Consider the following 19,963-nt stretch of genomic DNA (forward strand, 5'->3'; position numbering starts at 1 on the left):
CTTTGGTTGAAAAACTTTCTGCATTTGAGCTTGAAGAATTTGGTCCTCTTGCTACAGTCAAAACTAATATAGCTTTCAAAGTAACATCATCATCATCATCTAACAAATATGATTTGAAAGCACTTTATACAAAAGAACTTGAAGATATTAGAAGAGAAAATGAAGAACTTGAAGCACTATTTGCAAGGAAGATGCCTAAAGGTCTAGTAGGAAGTAAGTATTAAGGCAAAACACCTTTCAAATGTTTTAATTGCAATAAAGTTGGTCATATGGCATCTAGGTGTCCTGATAGACATGCAAGACTAAGAGAAGAAGCAAAGAGAACATATAAGCCTAACCTTGAATATCAAAGATACAGATTTAAGAAAAATAGAGATAAGTCATGTTACTATGTAGACGAAGGTGTTACAGATGATTCAAATGAAGATCCAACAGATAGTGGATGGGAATTTGTTGCAATAAAAGAAGATCAATCGACACCTATTGTCAAACTGGTAGAGCAGGCATTAGCAGCAAAAATTGAAGATAAGGATGAATGGATCATTGATAGTGGATTCTCACATGATATGACCGGTGATAAAAAAAAATTCTTATCATTACATGAAATTTATGGAGGTCTAGTAAGATTTGGAGATCACAAAGCTTGTTTAATCAAAGGAAGAGGCAATATATCTTTGGATGGTAAGCATAATACTGACAATGTTTATTATGTTGAAGGTTTAAAGCATAATCTTTTGAGTGTTGGTCAGTTAGTGGAAAAAGGATTTCAATTACAATTCAAGAATGGAAAATGCAAAATCATGAAAAAAATTGGATTGGAGATTGCAACCGGTAATCGGACTAAAGGTAATATCTTTCATTTGAATACTAGTGATAAGACATGTTTGATTGCACAAATTGATGAAAGTTGGTTATGGCATAAAAGATTGTCATGTGAATTTGGATTGCATTGTAAAGATCAGTTCAACCAAGGCAGTAATGGATTTACCTAAGATTGTGAAACCTCACAATCCAATATGTAAGGAATGTCAAATGGGAAAGCAAGTTAGAACAACATTTAAAAGTATTTATGAGAAATCCAATAATATTCTTGATTTAATTAATACTGATTTATGTGGTCCAGCAAAAACAAGAAGTCCTTAGGGAGATAGATACTTTATGCTAATAATTGATGATTATTCTAGAATGTGTTGGGTTACTTTTCTCGGGGAGAAACCAAAAGCTTTTGGAAGATTCAAGATATACAAGGCAATGGTAGAGAATGAAACCGGCAAGAAAATCAAATATTTGAGATATGATCAAGGAGGAGAATTTACATCTAGGAAATTCAATGCATTGTGTGAGGAGAATGCAATCAAAAGACAACTATCAGCAACCTAGACACCCCAGCAAGAATGGAGTTGTGGAAAGGAAGAACAAAACTATACTGGATGCAACAAGAACCATGATTATGGAAGCAAATCTACCTTGTATGTACTGGAGAGAAGCAATGAATACAATGGTTTATACTTTCAATAGAGTTCACATCAAAGATGAAACCAGTAAGACCCCTTATGAACTATGGCTTGGTCATACTCCTACTCTTAAATACTTCAGAATATTTGGAAACAAATGCTACATTAGGAGAGATGAGTCTATTGGAAAATTTGCTCCTAGAAGGGATGAAGGAATTTTTTTTGAGTCTATTGGAAAATTTGATCCTAGAAGTGATGAAGGAATATTTCTTGGTTATTCAACTAGAAGCAAGGCATATAGATGTTATAATAAAAGATTGCAGAAAATCATTGCAAGTAATAATGTGAAGATAGATGAACATTTTAGAGGAGAATCAAGATCCGTAGAACCGACAGTAGAAATGATTATAAATGAACTGACACAAATTGCATCAGAATAAAATGAAGAACCAGTCACACCGGCATCATCAGAAAACTCAACTATGACTGAAGAACAATAGCCTGTAAGTCAAAATAAGAATAAACCCAGGTATGTAAGATTTAATCATTCAGAAAATCAGATAATTGGAAACAAAAATAAAGGTGTTATGACTAGAGGAAGATTGGCAAATGAAGAGGTATGTTTAAATTCTCAAGTTGAACAAGCATCAATTGTTGAAGCATGTTAGGATAAACATTAGATAAAAGAAATGGAAGAAGAATTATAAAAGATTGAGAAGAATAATACCTAGACATTAGTTCCCCGACCTAAAAACAAAAATTTAATTAGAACTAAATGGGTATATAGAAATAAATTTAATGAAGATGGTGAAGTAATCAGAAACAAAGCAAGATTAGTTTGTAAAGTTTATTCACAGAAAGAAGGAATTGATTATAATGAAACTTTTGCACTGGTAGCCAGAATTGAAGCAATAAGACTATTTCTTGCATTTGCAGATCACAAGAACTATAAAGTTTATTAGATGGATGTAAAATGTGCATTTTTGAATGGAGATCTTGAAGAGGAAGTTTACATTGAACAACCTAATGGATTTTAATTAACAGATGATAAGGATATGGTTTGCAAGTCAAGGAAAGCTTTATATGGATTGAAGCAAGCTCCCATAGCTTGGTATGCTAGATTGGATAAATATCTTTTAAAGCTTGGATATACAAAAGGTAACACTGACAGTAATTTGTATTACAAAGTTACCAATGATGAAATTTTGGTTATTGAAGTATTTATGGATGATATCATTTTTGGAGGAGAAGAAGAGTTATGTAAAGACTTTTCTAACAAGATGCAAAAAGAATTTGAAATGTCTATGATAGGAGAGATAAGTTTTTTTCTAGGTTTGTAGATTTCTCAAACAGATAAAGGTATATTCATATGTCAAACAAAATACTTGAAGGAACTCTTGAAAAAATTTGGAATGGAAAAATTCAAACTGGTAAGCACTCCTATGACTACAATAGATAAATTAACATTAAAGGATGATTCAACTCCTATAAATCTGACAAGGTACAAATATATGATTGGAGGATTATTGTATTTAACACAAACCAAACTTGATATAATGAATGTAGTATGTATTGTATCAAGATTTAAAAACAATCCTAAAGAAAATCATGAAACTGCAGTAAAAAGGATTTTTCGGTGCCTACAAGGAACAACAAATCTTGGTTTATGGTATCCTAAGGATGAAATTTTTGATTTATGTGCATATACAGATGCAAATTGGGCAGATAATGTAGATGACAAAAATAGTACCACTGGCAGTGCATTCTTTCTTCGCAGAAGATTAATTTCATGGATCAGCAAGAAGCAGACTTGTACATCATTATCTACAACAAAAGAAAAATATGTTGCAGTAGCAACTAATTGCACTCATGTAGTACGGATCAAGAAAATGTTGAAGGATATCAAGGTAAAATGAAAAGAACCAATAATTATTCATTGTGATAATTTAGTAGTAATAGATATATCAAAGACTCTGTTATTTCACTCTAAAACAAAGCATGTTTCTATTAAGTACAATTTTCTGAAAGAGAATGTTGAAGCAAATGAAGTGAGATTGGTTTATGTGAATACTAAAGAGTAGATTGCAGATATTTTTACAAAGTCTTTGCCTAAGGAAACATTTGAATATCTCAGAGAGCAGCTTGGGGTAATTTCCACACCTACAAAGACTTGAATGATGAAGATTGGCATCAAACTGACAGGGACTAATTGAAAAATCATTTTCCGGTTTTGATGAAGGAGAGCTACTGCTAAGGGGGAGTAGTTAGCTGTATGTTATGTTTTGATTCTTAATTGCTTTAGCATTTGATGTCAAAGGGGGAGAGATATCTATGGAAAAACATTGTACTTGGGAGAGATGTATTTTTTGTTTTGGTTTCTATTTTTGGTACAAAACTTTGTATTGATCTATTTTGGGAGATTGTTTGTATTTGGCATTCTGTTTTTGGCACTTAGATTTTTTTCCATCTAGTGTTGCCATCAATGCCAAAGGGGGATATTGTTGGTATTATGGATGACTTCATCATGTGTTGCATTGGTTTTATCATTGATGTCAACACTTATCTTTCTCGAGGTCTACATTGTTGATTTGGCACTTTGGTTATATTGGTTTATTGTTGAACTGACACATTGTGGTCCCAACATGGATATTGGCTTATGCACAGTCATCAGTACACGTTTCACCGGAAGCTCTAGAAGGTGATGATGACTTGTTATCATTTGGAGATCATTTGGTTATGTCGAAGACATGTATTGGATGTTTGGAATTTATGTTTTTCTTATTGGACTAATCGGGTTCACATATTTGCCTTTACCGACAGATAGGTCCAAGTTATGGACCGGTACATGATATCATATTCTAGATCAGCACGACACATTTTGGAAATGGTTTATTGATTGAATATTGTATAAATGTATTGAGCCAACATATTGTATCACATCAAGACTTATTTGTAATTGATTTAAATGTAATATCTTTAGTGAGACGACCTTATGATAAGGTCTTAGGGTTTTGTATAAATAATTGTACAATCTTATTGAAGATCATATTATGAGTGTGTGCGAATATTGAAGATCATTGAAGAGCGAAAATAAGCAGATCCTTATGCAAATCATAGATAGATTATCTAAAGGTTGAAGGAAAGGTTATGCAGGTGTTTGAAACTCATTGTCAGACCTCAAACCGGTACTGAATCCAACATTGTAGATGCTATATTAAAGCACTACATTGTTATTGGATTTAACCATCCAATTGTAGTCAGTATGATTCCTATTTTGTGATTTAGTAGTAATCTCTAAGTGGTTGGCCTTTCTACATCTGCAAACCCCATTATTGTATTCACTTACTATCTGCAGTAGTATCATCTGATTGTGGGTAGGGTTTCCCACCGTGGTTTTTCTCCTTACAGGGTGTCCATTTCAAAATCCCTATGTCATGTGTTGTGGATGTTGTTTCTCTTTCTATTTCATGCATTAAGTTATGCCTGTATTAATATAGCTGTTAATCTATTTTATTGGCACTGAGTTTTAAGTTGGAATAATTTGTTTTGGGTTATAATGTATTGACAACTGATTCACCCCCCCTCTCAGTTGTCCTTCCCGGTTCCTAACAACTCCATCCCCAAGAGAACACTATCCACTGCCCCTCCATCACTCAGATAGAATAAGTGTGACCCCCATGCATGTGACTACCTTGTCCATTAGGGCATATGGCTAGCCCCACTATGGGTATCATGAGTCTCCTTACGAGTGGGATGACAGTGCTAGGATGTAGTAGCCAGTGAATCATAAACCATACTCTAGTCTCATTGGGTATAGCCTGCCTAATGTTGTATGTCTTCTCTCTCCTAAAAGAAGATGTTGTGTGTCCTCTAATGGGAAGCCTTAGTATGTAGTACGCATCCTCAAGTGTGATTGTCATCTCTCCCACTGGCAGGACAAATGTGGAGGTGTCTATGTCCCATCTCTCCATGAGTTCCATAAGCATTGTTGGATGAAAAAACATGGATGGTATGTTGCATACGTACCACAACTCTACCACCTCAAGATAATCTTTGTCATTCTGGGACAATCGGGGAATCTAGCTCCGTAGATTTTGATATGTTTTCCTGAGAGTTTGCTCTCACGTATAGGGTTGTTTCTACAAAAACAAATGATTAACAATCAATATCATTCGACTCTGATTCAATTCAACATAAAAAATCTTGATCCTATGCTAAGCCCTTGTTCACCCTGTTCGGGATGAGGATGCCAGGGAAGGACCAGAGCACTCTGAGAGGAACAAGGTTCCCGAGTGGGACCATGGCACCTTGGTGGAACTAGAGCACCCAGTTGGGACCATGGTGCCCTAGTGGGACCATAGTGCCCATCTCCTGGCACATGTGCAATCGGCCTTTTCCTCACACTAGAAAGTCAAAGAAAAGTCAACATAGAGTATGAAGGTAGTTCAGTACACTCACCTTGTCAAGTAGTTGATTAATGATGACAAACTGTTGTAGGATCTCCATTCGGGTAGGCATCTATAGTTGTCTTCAAGGCATGGAAAGTGCTATGTGGGCTCCTCTATTGCAAATAAGAGAAAAAGTGAGAAAATGAAATGAAAGTGTCATATTCACTATTTACGAGGTATGTGCTTCTCTCTTTTTTTTGAAACCCTAATTTCTTCTTTTCTACTTAATCTTTCATATCTTGAGCTAGAGAACTCTGATTCCTAAACCGTTGATGGCATTGGAATCGTGATTCAGTTCTCTTTCTTACCAAATGTTCCATGATGTGCTTTTGCGCTTTGTAGAGAATATTTGTTTTCACCTTTGTTCATAATTAGATGTGGTAAACATGATACATCCTGTGTGGGGGAAAAAGTGACACTAAGCAAACATGCCCTAATCTCACCTTTTGACACACATTTGTGGAATACGAAAGAGCCTAGAGGTATCACACAATTGGCTACTTCTTTTTGTAGAAGAGAGAGCCATGGGCTACCTATTAGGATTTTTATTCCTTTGTTGTAATTGAAAGATAAAATGATGCCAGTTCAATCCCTAACCCCAAAGTGCAAGTATGAACTAATAACAAGATTGCAGAATTGAACTTAAACAATGGAAAGTTGTAAACACAAGGACAAGACAAGAATATAAATGCATACCTGGTGTTAAAATCTGAGTGAAAATGTTCGGGACGGGGGCACGGGCGCCACTGTCCTGATTCTGCTCCTGAAACTGCTGTTTTGCAACCTGAAAAGCTGTCAAAAATGCTGAAACTTGCTGTCTGACAGAAGGACCAGGGCGCCCAGCGCCCCTGTCCCAAGGACCAGGTCACCCAGCGCCCCTGTCCTGGCAGGACTAGGGCACCCCACGCCCCTATCCTTGTCTTTTGCTTTGAAATTTGGTGTGTGGTTTGGTCTCCGTCTGCTTCTTCCGGATCTGCAACTTGCGGCGTCGTCCGAATCCCGAAATCTGCACTTATATCTGAAAAGGTGTTTTGGGCGGCTATATAGGGTTTTTCCTTAGTCAAACCCCCACTTAGGTGATTTCCACCTCCACGAATAGCCAAGTTGTATTGTAAAAGTAATGTGTGTGCAGACCTTGTGTGTGTGCAAGATCCTAAAATGCAAGTAAGCAAACTAGAGCAACCTAGAAAGTAAACCCTAATTGCTTGTAAATGATAATGTAAATGCTCTAAATCAAGATGCAAAGTGATCTAAAGCATGAATACAAATGATATAATGAAGCTTATGCAAAGACATGAAAACAACATGAAATCATACCCAACCCCAAGGGAGGGGTACAAGCCAATCTTCAGTCGGTGATCCCTTATTGTTCTTCAATGCCTTCAAAACCCTAAATGGATGAATGAAATTGATAGATGCTTGATGGATGGATGTTGAATGTTGTTGAAGTCTTCAAAGATTTGCTCTTTCGCTGCATAGAAGGTCCTTGAAAACCAAAAATCTGGATCCTTTCAAATGAAGAAAGAGAGCTCTTATATATGAAACCCTAGGTCTTAATTTCAACTTTTGGCCGACCTAGAGATTGAATCTCCCGCCAATTTCTTGGGGTTAAGCTTTATTTTATGATTGGATCGTGCTCCTAAAATTTTGGGAAAAATGTCCGGGACCGTGTGCACGCCGGGCGCCATGGTCCTGACAACTTTTCACCAAATTTTCAGGGCCATCGGATATGACGATTTTAGAGCGAATCCCAAAGTTACAGCTGATTTCGAGATGTTTTGACCCTCGAAATCAAGCCCTCAAGTTCAAAATAGGACCTAATTAGGGTTTTTGATTAAATGGTGTATTGGAAGAATAAAATGAAAGGGGCATACTTTAATGAAAAGGGCCCAACTTTATGATATGGGAGATGATAAAATAGAACCCTAGACCTAATTAATTTAATTAATTAAGTGCTAAAGGGGAAATGCAATGCAAAATGCAAAATGCGCCAAGGCGGGTGCTAAACTAGGTGCAAAATTGTACCACCCTAGCAAGTGCGTACAATTTACGACACTACACATCCTTATTTCACCTCACTAATAAGAGAGCCAAAATAGGGGGCATATAACTACCCACAAATTTCACCATTTCCCTAGTAACGATTAGGTGATTTTGTGGTTTTATCTAACATGTGGTTTTGTAGGGTGTGGTTCCTAATAGTGTATTGCAGATACTACTGGGGGCTTCATTCCACACCTTATGGATATATCATTTTTCATGAAATGTTTACTTTTCTATACTTTAGCTTTCATATGCACGTAGTGTCATATTACTTCTAAAGTGGGGGCTAAATGTACATCATAAATTTTACACCCTTAATTGGGTGGTACAATTCCAAGCTTAGGTTAGCACCCGCCTTAGTTTGTTTGCATCTTGCATTTCAATTCCTCCTTAAGAATTTAATTAAATTTAAAGTCTTCTTTTATCCCTCTACACATTATAAAATTGGGCCCTTTTACATTAAGTATGCCCCTTTTTATTTTTTTCTCCTAATAAATCATTTCATCAAATACCCTAATTATGTCCCATTTCTACCTTCAAGGTCCAATTTCGCATATCTAAACATCACAAATTTCAACATACTCTTGGAATTTTCTTTAAAATCATAATATCTTGGTTTTGTGAAAATTTGGTCGAGTCTTGTGTTCGGAACAGGTAGCATACTACCTGGTCCTAACTTTTTCTCCTCGAATTTCAGGAGCATGTTTTGGCAGTATTTTAATATTAAAATCCAAGAGATTGGCAAAAAAAATTATTTCTAGGTCAGCCTATGACTTAAAACAAAGGTAGGGTCTCCTACATATAGCCTTTCTTTCCTCATTTGAAGGATCCACGATCTAGCATTTGAAGGAGCCTCTTGTGAAGCGAAAGTATATGTTATATGAAGTTTACAACAACTAATAAAGCATTCATCAAGTCTACATCAAGCATTTTCAACATCCATTAGGAGCTTTGAAGATATTGAAGAATAATAGGAGATCATCAACTATTGATTGGCTTGTACCTCTCTCTTAGGTTTTGGTATGGTTTCATGTTATTTTCATGTCTTTGCATCAACTTCATTTTTAGATTTACATTCATGCTTAGATCTCTTAGTTTATTTGTGGTTTGAAGCATTTACATTCACATTTACAAGCATACAAGGTTCACTCTCCAAAGCATAGTGTGGAACTCTATATTTTTTATCACTCTCATTTAGGATCTTGCATACACACAAGATCCTTGCACACATATTTTTAGTACATTATTGGCTATTTGTGGAGGTAGAAACCACCAAAACAAGGGGTTTGACTAAGATAAAACCCTATATAGCCACCTAGACACCCTTTTCCAAGTTGCAGGTGCAGGTACAGGAATCTGGTGCACACACGATCTTTGGAACCGATGGAAGACAAAAATAAAGACTCAACCCTAGAAACTGATCTCAGTTTATAGAGACTAGGGCATGGTGCCTTGGTCCCCAAGGTTTTGCAGTTTTCTGTGCTAGATTCGCATCTCAAGCCCTCAAAACCCTAGATCCATAGTTCCACCTCCTTGTCAGGACAGGGAAAAAGGCACCCAATACCCTGGTCCTACCCAATCTGCATCATATTTCAATAGCAGGTGTTATAGGAGTTGAGAAAATACAACACCACAGGAGCCTAAAGATCTTCTACAAGCCGAATAACCTGTTACAAGGAGAAGCAATGAAGCAAAATCTGAAGAACATACAAAACATAGAGAATATGCTCAAAAAGAGATAGCTCAATATTCACAAAAATATGTAATGTGATTCTTACAATGAAAAGAAAGAACTCAACCTTTAATAGGTCAAGAAACCCTAAAAAGGGAAAACCTAGGTTTGCACATAATAATTAATTAAAATAATTAATTATATGCACCTAAAGTTAGCTTAAGTGTAAAAGAGATAAAGGGAACTTAAATAATTAAACAAAGAATGTTTAATTAATCAAGTAAATACCTGAATACTCTAACACCCCCCCTTAAGCTAGACTTAGGGAGAAGCTAAAACCTAGAACAGCTACTGAAAGCAATAAAGATGGGTCCCAACAACAAGGCCTGATCAGGTACCCAAATACAATGAAATCTCTATGAACTGGAGAAATAGAGAAAACCACATGGGAACAAAACTCTACTCCAAAAAGAGATGGAAAAGAATATCACTGAAGCATGAAGACCCTGCAAACTCTATCAAAGAATAACTGCTGATCTGAAGAACATCCACTGAACTAGAACATGACTAGGTAGAGAAGACTATAATCTGCATGAGTGCCCTCAAATGACACTACTCGAATCAGGAGGCAAACAAGGCAAAAACAACTAAAATCGAAGATGCAGATGGCATGAGAAACCAAAGCCTGAAGAGCTGATCAATCGAACCACGGAAGCATTAGAACCAATAGGATAAACCTCCCCATAATGCGGAAGTGGGAGAGGGATAGGAACACTGAAAAGGACAGCCAAAAACAACTGCATGACGAAGAACCAAGAACATCAAAGGTGCTGAGACACATCGTCATGAGGCGAATGTCGTGGAAGGAACACTCACTTGAAAAAGGAAGATGGAAAACAAAGGCAAACATCAACCCCCTCATGGCACTTGATCAATAGTGCATGTACAACAAGACACAAGATATGCAAGATTCCAAGTAAACAATGCATGATGGCACTTTATCTCAGTGCATTTTCATAATTACAAGCTACAATGATAAGAAGACTGGAAATAGAAATGAGAGTTAAAACAGAGACACCCTACTCAGAAAAGAGATCCCAGGACCTGAAACAACCACGATATCCACCAGAGTGCTAAAAAGCAAAAAACTGAATAAAATATGCATGGAGCAGAATCTAGAAAAAAAACTCATATTTCTGGAAAGTACACAGAACATGCTTTTCGAAAATATAAAGTTTTTGAAAAATAGAGGTCGGATGCTCATTCTACGTCTCCCGGAGTGCAAAAAAGAGACCTCACTTTGACTGCAAAAAAACACAGTCAAACAGAAAAATTGGAAAAAAATACCAACACCATGAGGTTGGCCTCGGAACCAGCTTTTCGATGCCTATTTGTTTTTGAAAAAATGACTCCGTATGCCCAAGATAGGGCCAAAAAACCAAACCCCGCCCTGAAAAAGCCAAAAAAGGGGGTCTGATTGCTTGTTGGTGGTCCAGTGGCCAGTGGGTGGTGCACCGGTGGTGGCCTGGTGGCAGGGCGTCAGTCGGGTGGTGGCCCGGTCGTGGAGCGGTGGTCGGCCAGAAAAAAAGGGAGACGCCCGAGGAGCAGATTGCCGCCAGCCGGGAAGAGGAGCAGTAGGGGCCAGGGCGGAGGGTCGCAGGCGGCGGCGGTGGAAGCTTCCGGCTGCGGCGGGCGCAGGGAGTAGCGGCGACCGGACGACAGGCAGTGGCTGGGGAGCATGCAGCGACCGGCGAGAGCGAAGACTGAGATCTGCATGGTCGGCGAGGGCCGAGGACTGGGCCAACGGTGGCCAGAGGAACAGCAGCGGTGGTCGGAGAAGGATGGAGGGGCTGTTGGGGGCCGGACTGATAGGTCTGACAGGCTTGTTAGTCCGGTACCCTGCGGTACCTAGAAAAATGTGGCAAAATTTTTTTTTTTTCTTAAAAAGAAACAAACCCCTCCTTTTTTTTTTCAATAAATTTTTTTTTAAAAACAAATTTTGGCCTGCATGCCGTAAAAAGGCAAATTTTTTATTTTTTTGAAATTTTTTTCTCAATCTGCGTGCCAGGGTCGTACGGCCTGGATATGAGAAAAAAATTGCTCCCAGAGGCTCAGGAACCAAAATAGGTCAAATTTTATATGACCAAAGGGGTTTTTAGGCCTTCTGAGCATGATGGTGAGGTCTATTTAGGCCCAAAGTGCTCAGAAAAAAGCTCAAACCCTAGGTACATAAAAAATTCCTAAAACCCCAGATCTGCTTCCAAAGCCAAAAATTCTCAAAACAAGAACAGGTAGCTGCAGATTTGAAGCTCTGATACCATATAGGAGTTGAGAAAATACAACACCATAGGAGCCTGAAGATCTTTTGCAAGCTGAATAACCTGTTACAAGGAGAAGCAATGAAGCAAAATCTGAAGAACATACAAAACATAGAGAATATGCTCAAAAAGAGAGAGCTCAATATTCACAAAAATATGTAATGTGATTCTTACAATGAAAAGAAAAAACTCAACCTTTAATAGGTCAAGAAACCCTAAAAAGGGAAAACCTAGGTTTACACATAATAATTAATTAAAATAATTAATTATATGCACCTAAAGTTAGCTTAAGTGTAAAAGAGATAAAGGGAACTTAAATAATTAAACAAAGAATGTTTAATTAATCAAGTAAATACCCGAATACTCTAACAGGTGTACCCCTGATTCCCTTTTCTAGTCTTTCTTTTAGTATCTCAATTTCAGTTAAGACAAAATTTGCATTTTCAGTTTATGTGTACTTCATCTCTCATTTCCTAGCATAGTTTATTGTTGCATCATATTTTGCATATCTACTCCTCATTACAGCAAAGGAATAGAAACCCTAAGAGACATCCCTTGACTCTCTCTTCCCTACAAGAAGTATTCAAAGTGAGAGATCTCATTAGGCTCTTTCATATTCCACTGTGTGTACATGAGAGTGGGATTAGGTCTTAGTTGCTTGGTTCCATTTTTATGCTCCACAAAAATAGTTTATATTTACACCCAAAGCCTCTCATGACAATAGCAAACTGGAGATCAAAATTTTCTGAAAGATGTATCAAAATACAAAAAGTATAGTCCAAAATCTCCTGCAATGATATCAACCTCATAAACAATGTGAACTATAAGTAGTGATAATGGCTGTGTCGTGAATCAAAAGCTATTAGAACTTTGTGAGCAGTGATACTAATTTAGCACACAAAAGATGTAGCAACCACATTGCTAATGTTGCAATCATGAATGTAATTCAAAACAACATTGTTATTCACTATAGTAAAACTTACTATCGGCTTCACTGTGTACCAGATTCGCAAAAAATCTTCCTAGAAACCTTCATCTCCAAACCCTCATGGTGGCAACAAAGCAAAATGATAGAGAAAATGCAACATAAAATAGAGAAATGAATGGCCAAAAGTAGTGTTTAGGGTTTCATATACCCTAATTACCTTTCGACTTCCTCAAGGCATTTTTTGGCCTTTGTTTAAAAAACAACTTTTACAAATATATGAAGTCAACATAAGGAGATGGTATTTTTCCAAGTGTTTTTTTTGAAAGAATGGTATGAATATTAAAAGGGGTCATGGGATAAGACTTTTTAAGTCTTATGATTAGCTATGTTTTCACTTTGAGCATGCCTTTATTACCCATGATAAAAGGTCGATCCTTCTATTTTCTTTGCATTTTACTCAAGCTGTAAAGTAACTGGTTAAGCTGTTGTTATTATAAGACACTTAATCAAATTGTTGTTCTAATACGAAATTACCACAAGTTATACCTTAATAAATGCATAGAGGGGAGGTGGAATGGTGTGTTTTGCCAAGTTTTAGAGAAGTTTGAGGTAGTTTGCAAACACAAGGAGAGTATATAGGGAATTTGGTTGCTTTTGAAAGCAAATGCGAGACTTTTATGGATAGTTTTGTAAGTCATCATCATGGACTAAGTCAAATTTGACTTTTTCATCTATTTGGAGCACATTTAGAGAAGATTCAGGTACTAGATTTTGGGCTTGAATTGTGCATCTGACCCAAAGCAGTTTCTAGTTCCTATTTTGGTGCAACTGCTTGGAATTTGATGCATATAATCACATAGTGGACTCATTTGTAAAAAAGTTATTTTTTATGCATTCTGGACTTACTGACTTTTTTTAGTGGATGCCTTGGAGATTAATGAAGATAAGCATTTTACCTTCTCAATTTTCTATCTAATTGTGTGCATTTGCTTGATTGATGCAACTACTTGTGAAAAAATTTAAATCCTTGTGGTTTTGTCTCAAAGTAGCACCTTTGACAGAATAATATGTATGTTGCAGGTTGTGTTGATATGCAGATACTATCTAGTTGTGAGAAGCATCTCTCCTTCTAGGAATATTAGCATCAAAGCCTTCTTATTAAATATTCATGCAAGAAACATATAGAATTGAGTTGTGTTTGCCAGCTTCATCATTGATTTAAAAAGTGTATGTAAGCTATATACAGGTCAAGTTAATTATTTGGTGCATCACCTTAGGAGGTAGTTTCATTTTTATGCAATCTCTTTCCTTTTCCATCTGCAAGTCAGTAGACTAGTTAGATTTAGGTGAGGCCCATAAGAGTCAGCTTTCTTCTGAGGCTCTCTCCAAATTTAGGCAACTCACAGGCTTAGGAGTGTTCCCATGTGTCACAAACCTGCTAAGTTGATAGCTTAGCATAGGGTGCAATTTTAGGTGATAACATTGTCAATGATTCTCTTTCCTCCTTGCATTTTGGTGTCTTATTTAGAAATCATTTTTCTGTTGTTGAGGATTTTCTTGCAATGATTTCTTTCCCATTTTTGTGTCGAAATCATTACAAAGAGTACAAAATAAATGGAACATGTGAATAAAGAACATTATGTTTTTTTTAATAATTTCTTAGTTTATAATAATTTTTTGAATAGGTATAAAATTATTTTGTTATAATAGACATTTATGATTATAAAATTTAAGGTTTATGATTATTGATCTATAAAATTTATTCTAAATAAGTAGTATTACTATTTTTCATAGATACCTGAAAACCCTACTTCTCCATAAAAGCTATGAATGCATTATAAGATGCCCCTACTTCATTCTAATTTCTCATAGACCTAGATGCACAATAAATCTTCAAAACCCTTGTCCCCTCAATTTGTCAAATGATGCAGAAGTAAACACTTCTTGCCTTCTCTTAAAATTCAAACAAAATAGAAACTGACCATAAACTCTCTATTCTTATTTGCAACACTTACTTCACAGCAAAATCGTAAAGTTTATTAATCAAATCTGCAAACATTTATAGACATTCGCAAAACACTACAACATCAATTTCGATGGCCATTTAATTCTGCATGCTATATTCTTCCCAGAAACCAATATCTTAAATCTGCACACTCAGCCTTTGCAGCCCTTATCACTCTGTTTTTTCTCTGCTCTCTTGTCCTCAACAACGTGGCCCCTTTCTAATTTCTTTTACCCTCAACGCATCTCACTCCTCTTAGCCGCTACCTATACACGACCCTTCCTAGCCAATGCAGCCACACCACAACCTTTCTTCCTATACTACTTTTAAAACCTTTTCTGGAGCGATGATTTGATATTGGAAGCTGAATGGTGTATCTGCACTCTATTCCTTTCATTTGTAATGGAAACTAAAATAAGATGTCTTTCATTTGTCAACTTATAATGTGGTTGATCGTTTGGATTTAATACAAATTGTCTTTGTCGTTTAAAACTTTGATAGCCACTATTTCTTTCCCTACGCAGTTGGTCTTCCTATCTCCTACGCACCCTACACAATCTTCTATGAAGCTCATAATTTTTGGAAAACCTCTATTAATTTTCCTTTGTTCAACTTTATCCTCACTTTGGGCCTTTCTATATTTGTTTTTTTGTTTTTTTTTACTTTCTCAGCTCAGTTTTGTAATTTGTGTTGTTTTCTTGTATTTTTAGAACAATATTTGTGTTTTGTAGGAATTGCTTAGAACCTGTATTGGTTGTTTAGAACAATATTTGTTCATCACTGTAGAAAAGTTTTGCAGTATTAAATGACTGCTTAATTAGATATAGTTTCTCATAATTATTTTAGTGCCTATATTTCATAATGAAATATTGTCAAATTACTACTATAGTCAAATTGGTAAAACATAGTCAACTTCTCAGTCAAATAGCAGCAGTACAGTCAGTGTAGAAGTACTTGGATAGTTGAGAGGAAAATAGGGTATTAATGCTAACATGTGGAGGAAATCATGATAGGTTATTTTCTTGGCCTATTCATTCACATATATTCAACTAGCCATTTTATCCATCAAATACTTTCATGTAAAAGTTGAATTGAAAGTCACAATTCTACATTGGATTTAATGTATGTGATGAAATAAAATAGATTTATGATTATCTTATCAGATGTATATCATTACCAGTAAAGATGCAATATCAATTATCAAGTTATGAGCTTCAATTAGTATTAATAGATTGTTTGCTTCTTACAACTATGAATACAATGGCAATCAATAATTATGACACATTTGTCAATTATGCAAAATATAATCGTAATGCTTATAGAGAACAAAATTATGTATATGCATATATACATTTATATATATGTGTGTATGTATGTATGTATGTATATATGTAATCTGTTATATATATTACCATCTAAAAAAACAATCCCCAAAAAAGCATTGAAAAAATGATTTTTAGAATACACCAATGCTCTTTAATTTGATGCAAGTGAAACCTATGACATGGATCTTGCCAAACATAAATAAAGGCACCTATTAATAAATTGACCCCATTGATATTTTTAATTTTAATGTGATGACCGACCCCACATGACTTAACAGTTTGATTTAAGTGTATTTTAAATTTGTATAAAACAGATTATAATTTTACCCTATTACACTCAACATTATTTTTGAGAATCCATAGCTCATATGAGGCCAAATAATTGTAGCCAAAGCTTACAAGCTTTGCAGGCTTCATCCTGCACAGACAGTTGCCTGTAAAAGAGTACCTTCTGTCTTAAAATATTTCTCTATCAATGCAGGCTTTCTTCTGCATTGTAAGTACTATATTTGGTGATAAGCGAGAACCCTATTTTGTTTTATTTATAAATTTAGCTCGGGGAATCAATGCCTCGTATGAAGCCATAGGATTTAAGCCAAAACTTCTGGTTTCGTCTTGCAGGCTTTGCGTAGAATTCCGATTAAAGGATACGCTCTGCTCGACTACTCATTGAGTAGTTAGAAATCGCATGCCTAGAATACAGTGCAAAGATATAATAATGCCTCTGTTCCACCTCGGTCAAGTCATATTCATTAGTGATATGTTGTATAGTTGTACTGGAGATTTTAAGAGAAATGTCTTTTGAGTACTTCGGTAGCTCCATTATTTCATTAGTGCTATATGTAGCTTATGCTGTCTTCCACGAAGCTCAGAAATGAGTACGCTCTGCTTGAGTAATATTGATTAATTAAAAATCACATGGCTAGACTACAGTTCAAAGATGCATTAATGCCTCCGCAGTCATATTGCAATTATGAATGAATCTATATAAACCATCTATTCCACCTTACGAAGTCATATGCATTAGTGATATCTAGTATAGTTGCTCTAGAGATTTTAAGAGATATGGCTTGTGGGTATTGTGGTAGAATAGTATTTCATTTGTTCTATATTTGGCTTCTGCTCTCGTCCATGGTGCTCAAAAATGTAGATGGGCATGGATGGAAGAAACAACTCCCAAAGCCATGTAAGAATTTGGTGTTGTACTTTCATGATATAATCTATAATGGCAAAAATGCTAAGAATGCAACATCTGCGATCGTTGCAGCCCCTCAATGGGGTAATCTCACTTCTTTTGCTGATCCTTTCCGGTTTGGAGATATGGTTGTGTTTGACGATCCTATTACTCTTGATCATAATCTGCAATCTCCTCCTGTGGGTAGAGCGCAGGGATTTTATTTCTACAACATGAAGAATACTTATAATGCTTGGCTTGGCTTCACATTTGTGCTGAACTCGACAGATTATAAGGGCACCATCACGTTTAATGGTGCAGACCCATTGCTGGTTAAGTACAGAGATATATCTGTAGTGGGTGGAACCGGTGATTTCCTAATGACCAGAGGAATTGCCACCCTTTCTACCGATGCAGCGGAATTACCTGTTTATTTCCGGGTGAGGGTTAACATCACACTCTACGAGTGTTACTGATCATTGTTAACTAATTGGAGAGGCTTTCTGTAGGGAAACTTCTGTTTTGGCTGTTTACTTATAGTCGACGTTATATGCTGTTTCAGTCAGTCCTTTTAAATGAATGTAATGGTGAGTTTTATTTCTGAGTTTGATTGAGTACGTTAGTGGAGGAAATAATTTAGAGGCATGAACTATCTTGTCTCCGATGGAAGATATATTTAGAATTGTTTTTATCATTATTTTTTATTTTTCATTTCTTTTTTCTATACTAGGTTTTTTAATTAAAAATAATAATATAATATAGTGGATTAAGAGTATATATAATTATGGAAATCGAATAGAATCATATAAGTAATTAATAAAAAAAATTATCACAAATAAATGATATCAGATTTGTTAAATTATAAGATAAAAGATTAGTAAAATTCTATTAATTTATAGTCATTATTGTATATGGATTTTTAATAATAAATTCAAAATTTAAGTCAAAGTTTTAATTCATTAGTCATGGAATCTTAAATAAAAATATGACATTTAAGTTGAAGTAAATTATCTCGAATTAAAATTGTTTTGAAAGAATTTGTATCCAAAATATAGATATGTTGCCTATTCATTAAAAAATATATTTTCTATGAAAATTAGTTAAAAGTAAACAATGAGATGAATTTAATATTACTAGAGTTATGATAATGTGATAAGTAACTCATTAGATGTGTTCACACACATAAAAGAAAAACATAGATAATTTAATTTGTTTATAGTTTAGTATATTAATTAATCTTAAATTTCAACTCATAATATGATATGTTAAGAACTTTAATGTAACATTATTTTCATTCATATTTTTTGAATAAATAGATGTTCATTAATCATGTATTATATTTGACTCTAATAAAATTATTTTTTAATGAATTTTACCTATATACTCTTTGGTCAATTTTTTGTATAAGTGATAATTTGTTATGTTAATATTTAAGCTTTTAATATTCAAAGAACTAATTGAGATAGTGATAGGAAAGAATTGATTGAGATAGTGATAGTAATGTCATATAGAAAATAAATTTTAGGCATTTTATATAAAATATGTCTAAAACAAGGATTCTTTGTGACATATAATGAAAATAAATAAAATATTTGTACAATAGAATTTCTATTATGGGTGGAACGGGTATTTCCTTAATGGTGAAACCATTTGTAACCACCTTTTAAATTAAGGCATAGGAATATGTTTCTTTTCTATGGATAATATCAAGTTATAATTAGTGTTACTAATTATTATTGACTAATGTGGAAAGATTGTTTTTGATAATAAAAGAAGCCAAAAATGAGGGGGCTGACCCATAGGTACACTTAAGTGAATAGTGGCAGGACCATTGTCCGCATAAAATCAATAAAGTTGCAGCTTTTTACCTCTATCAAAAACAAAAACCATACTACGAGAGTTTATCAGCAATAAAAAACTACTAGTCAGAGTATAATTCATATGCCATGCAGGGCTATAAACAACAAAATATAAACATAAGCCTAAACTGGGCTTATCCAGCCAACAACTACACAACATAGACAAAAAACTTCTCCACATGCAAAAAGTTATTTCTTTTTCCCTTGGCTCTTCTTAGGGAGTAGCCTTCTAGCCCATTCCTTAGTGAGGAACTTGAACAGGCCTTTGTAGTCGTCATCCTCCTTGCCTTTCCCTTTGGCCGTGCTATCCTGCAAAAGGCACAACGTAGTAGCCAAGCATCTCATGACATTTAGCTCAAACTTGGACACATCGTGCATCTTAGACTCTGTCGCCTCTAGTCTATTGGTGATCACCTGCACATTGTCAGAGAGGGCCTCTATCTTTTTCTCAAGCTCTGCCAGGTTGGGATCCTCTTCCTTCACGCTACTGGCCTCTTCAACGACTAGCATTTTTTCAATCCTGAAGGTCGGCGATGGGAAATTTGCAGGCTCCGGACTCTTAGAGGAGATGGGGCTTTTAGAAATCTGGGTGGAGCTCACAGAATGAGGGGTCTGTTTGTGTTGGGTCAGGGGCATTTTAACAGTCGGAATGGAGTTGCCCGTGTCATGCGAGGAGGAGGGGTCTCTCAGGGATTTATCCGAGGGTTTAAAAGCCAGTCTGCTAGAGCGGCGGGGGG

The 19,963-nt window shown here is 35.7% G+C and overlaps 1 protein-coding gene across 1 annotated transcript; it reads left to right on the forward strand.

The window, feature by feature from the left end:
• The first annotated feature begins 17,038 nt into the window (after positions 1 to 17,038).
• On the forward strand, positions 17,039 to 17,975 carry LOC131046987 (disease resistance response protein 206). The gene has a single exon (XM_057980802.2). The coding sequence runs from the start codon at positions 17,259 to 17,261 to the stop codon at positions 17,841 to 17,843; it is 585 nt and encodes a 194-aa protein (XP_057836785.2). The 5' UTR covers positions 17,039 to 17,258; the 3' UTR covers positions 17,844 to 17,975.
• Positions 17,976 to 19,963: the final 1,988 nt, after the last annotated feature.

This window comes from Cryptomeria japonica, chromosome 9, assembly GCF_030272615.1.
Source record: "Cryptomeria japonica chromosome 9, Sugi_1.0, whole genome shotgun sequence".
NCBI classification, from domain to species: Eukaryota; Viridiplantae; Streptophyta; class Pinopsida; order Cupressales; family Cupressaceae; genus Cryptomeria; species Cryptomeria japonica.

Excerpts from the sequence above, each read along its gene's own strand:
- LOC131046987 (XM_057980802.2), top strand. The coding sequence starts at position 17,259 with ATGGCTTGTGGGTATTGTGGTAGAATAGTATTTCATTTGTTCTATATT.